Raw genomic sequence first — 3,578 nt, 5'->3', positions numbered from 1 at the left:
GCTCACTGCAACCTCTGCCTCCCAGGTTCAAGCGATTCTCCTGCCTCAGCCTCCTGAGTAGCTGGATTACAGATGTGCGCCACCATGCCTGGCTAATTTTTGTATTTTTAGTAGAAATGAGGTTTCACCATTTTGGCCGGGCTGGTCTCAAACTCCTGATCTCATGATCCACCCACCTCAGCCTCCCAAAGTGCTGGGATTATAGGCGTGAGCCATCACACCCGGCCTGTCCCTCTTTTCTGAGCAGCCAGCCTAGAGCAGGCTAAATGGGGGCTTTCTGTCCTCCAGGGGATACTGGCAATGTTTGGAGACATTTTTGGCAGTCACAGTTGAGTGTGATGGACGGGTACTGCTGGCATCTAGTGAGCAGAGTCTGTGGATGCTGCTAACACACAGCACAGCCCCCACCGCAGACATTCAGCTGGCCCCAACGTGTCAGCAGTGGTAAGGTCGGGAAGTCCTGGCCCACCCTGACCTGCTGGGATCCCGGCTGTGGTGTAGAGAAGCCAGGCCGAGCTGGCCAGCCCACAACAGAAGGCAGAGCCGGGAACAGGAGATGGGGACCAGGACTCGGGAGATGGGACCAGGTGGCCGGGGTTCATTCATTTCTTGAACTCTGTGCCAGACACTGAGATCAGAGTTGACCTAGAGAGACACTGACCCTCGTGGACCTCGTGTATGAGACAAGAGGTGAAGAAGTTAACAGAGAGGGCCACTTCCCCGGTGAAAAATGCGTGAAGGAGATGCAGCAGTGGCGGGACCGGACAGAGGGGTGGCGGCTACAGAATGGTGCTCAGTGGACATTTATTCAGAACTGGGTACAGAAAGGAGCAGGCCTTGTCAGCCAGAGAGCAAGTGTTCTGAGGAGGAGGAAGACGAAGGACAAAGTCTGTGTGTTCAGAATAGGCATGGGGGGTCCCAGCCACAGAGAGGTGACCGACGCGGCTCAGGGAGGTGAGCGGCACAGTGGGCGCAAGCAGCCACATCACACAGGGGGATGCTGGCCTAGGGAGGCAGGGAGTAGGCCCAGGGTGTCACCTGAGGTGAGGACATAGCTGCAGGCAGCGTCCCCAGCCACCACGGTAGCTGGTCTGCACCAGTTCATCACACCGAACGCTTCACTGGTTCTGTTTTGTGCCGTTCTCCAAGGAGCCCTGCAAGGCAGGCACCGTCATGAGGATTTGCCCAAATCGCCAGGGCCCACGCATGTGCTCAAGGGTTTGCACCTGAAAATACCATTGCAGCGCCAGAGCTCTCGGCCGCCGGGCAGTGAAGTCCTGTCCCACGCCCCATTTGTGTGGCAGGGAGGTGAGAGTGACAGGGAGAGCCAGTCGTGTGGCTTCAGTCCAGGAAAGGATTGACACAGAGCCGGGAGACCATTTCTGTGAAGAGTGGAGAGGAAAGGTGTTGAGCTTTGCTGGCCTTACGGAGTCAGCGGCTTGGCCCTGCGCCTGCAGAGGTCTAAGCAAAAGGCAGCAGCTGTGCCCAGGGAAACTGTGTTCCAAAGACAGACAGGCCGGCCTGGGCCCTTCTGCCATGGTTTAGAGGCCCCTGGGTCGAGACCTGGGAGAAGGAGGGTGGTGGAAGGAGGCAAAGCGGCTCACTCCTGAGCCGACTGACACAAAAGGAGCAGAGAGGACACGCTGGGAACACGCTGGGCGACGTCCGGGGTCTCTCAGGGTGACCCTCGCGGGACAGGGAGTGCCCTCAGCACTTTGTGCACTCGCTTCAGGGCGACTAAGCGGAGGGAGGGAAGGGCCCCGGAGAAGGCTTGCCCCGTGCCAGAAAAGGCCCAAGGCTTTGCTAGAGAGGGGATGCCTCTCCTGGGCCCTCTTCAGCCCTTGTGACTCTGATGCAAGGTGCCTGAGGACTGAAAGATACAAAACATCCCCCAAGAGCAGGGACAGCGAGACTCGGGCCACATGGGAAAGGAAGCCCTTTCCTCCCTCCTTCCGCCGCCTTCTGCCTCCAGCGGGTCCTCCTTGGTCACCATCTCGGGGTCACTTGGGACCCAACAAAAGCTGGGCCACAACTGGCTCCAGGCTCTCCTCCTTAAACCACGTACATCTGGAGAAGGATGACAACGCCAGTGCATGCTGGGGGCCAGACACGTGCCGGGTGGCAGAGGTTTAACACAGGAAGGCGTGGCGGGGCTGTGGCCAGGGCCACAGCAGGGAAGACACTGGCCAGCCAGAGGGGCCGCTCCCCTCCGGCTCATCCTGACCGTGTGGAGCTGTGGGCGGAGACATCTGTTTCCTTTCCGGAAGCTGGAAGTCTGCATCCGTCCATCACCGCCCCCATCTCCCCTTTTTCTCTCATGTCAACACCTCAGATTTGTTTTTGAGACACAGAAGATGCATGCTCTCTGGGGTGTCACGTTAGCCTGCACGCACTGAGTTTTTGGCATTAGGGTGTCCGTAAAGCCGCTCTCAGCCTCGTGCCCCACCCACCTGGCGGGCAGCCTCCAGCTCACTGGGTCTCGGAGAAGCTAAGTGGCCTCCCCAGTCCCCATCCATGTCTCTCCAGAGACAGGCGGGCACTGCAGGGCCCTCTTCCCAGTTCAAGGCGTTTTTATATCCATGATACTTTTTTCCTTTTTAATTGAGGTGAAGTTGAGATAACATAAAACTTACAGTTGTATACAATGCAGAGACATTTTATGTTCACAGCGTTGCACACCCCTACCTAGTTCCAAAACATTTCATCCCCAAGAGGGAACCCCGCACCCGCCCGCAGTCACACCTCACTGCTCTCTCCCCATCTCGGCAACCACCGATCTCTCTGCCGCTGCAGATTTACCTATTCTGGATAGTTCCTATAAATACAATGAACAATACAAGCCCGCTTTGTGTCTGGCTGCTGTCACTCAGCAGCAGGCTTTTGACACTCATCCACGCTCTGGCATGAATCGGAACCTTGCTCCTGGTGGCGCATTGCGTTGTACAGATGCTGTACCGTCATTTCTTTACCCGTACGCAGCTCTTGTTTGAAATCCTCTCGAGCCGGTGCCTTCTTAGCTCTAGGACTTCAGTCTTGCCGGTGTGATCGGCTCGAGGCCCTCCCAAGATCTGTGAGCAGGCGGAGAGATTTCATGACCCCTCGGGTCGCAGGCAGTGCTGAGCCTCATTCTTAGCAGCTCTTGATGAAGGAGCCACTGCCCAGACAGCCCGGCCAGCCCTTCCTGCCTCCCTGACTCTGCCACCCCTCGATGCCCACAGGGTACAAGCCCAGCTACATTCGCTATCGCTCCCTCCGCTCAGTGGCCATTGAGGCAGATGGCAGGGCGCACCGCGTAGACCTGGGTGATGCTGCCCAGCCCCGAAACCTCACCAAGCGGCACTCACCAGGGGCCCCTGAGAACCCAGACGACAAGGATGGTGGGGACTTCAGTGGCACTGGAGGCCTTCCCAACTACGCCGCCACCAACCCCATCAAAGTGACAAATCGGTGAGTGTCCAGGTGGAAGTTGAGGGTGACAGGGACAGGACAGACCTTGAGAAGGGCTTCCCACACCTCCTGGGCCCCTGGGCTGGTCCTTCTCCTCCTCCTCTACCTCCTCCTCCACCTCCTCCTCCTCC

General features: G+C 58.0%; 1 protein-coding gene across 1 annotated transcript in view; it reads left to right on the top strand.

The window, feature by feature from the left end:
* The window catches only part of SULF2 (sulfatase 2), a 131,443-nt gene that overhangs the window by 116,322 nt on the left and 11,543 nt on the right, over positions 1–3,578 (top strand). Inside the window, exons 11-13 of the mRNA XM_037742978.1 lie at positions 741–954; positions 1,150–1,308; positions 3,219–3,447. Coding sequence (XP_037598906.1) covers positions 741–954; positions 1,150–1,308; positions 3,219–3,447 — 602 coding nt within the window. The remainder of the gene's footprint in view (positions 1–740; positions 955–1,149; positions 1,309–3,218; positions 3,448–3,578) is intronic.

The sequence above is a fragment of the Cebus imitator genome, unplaced genomic scaffold (assembly GCF_001604975.1).
Source record: "Cebus imitator isolate Cc_AM_T3 unplaced genomic scaffold, Cebus_imitator-1.0 Scaffold132, whole genome shotgun sequence".
Taxonomy (NCBI): domain Eukaryota; kingdom Metazoa; phylum Chordata; class Mammalia; order Primates; family Cebidae; genus Cebus; species Cebus imitator.
Note: the sequence above shows the minus strand (reverse complement) of the source record. Positions and strands in the feature narration are given on the sequence as shown.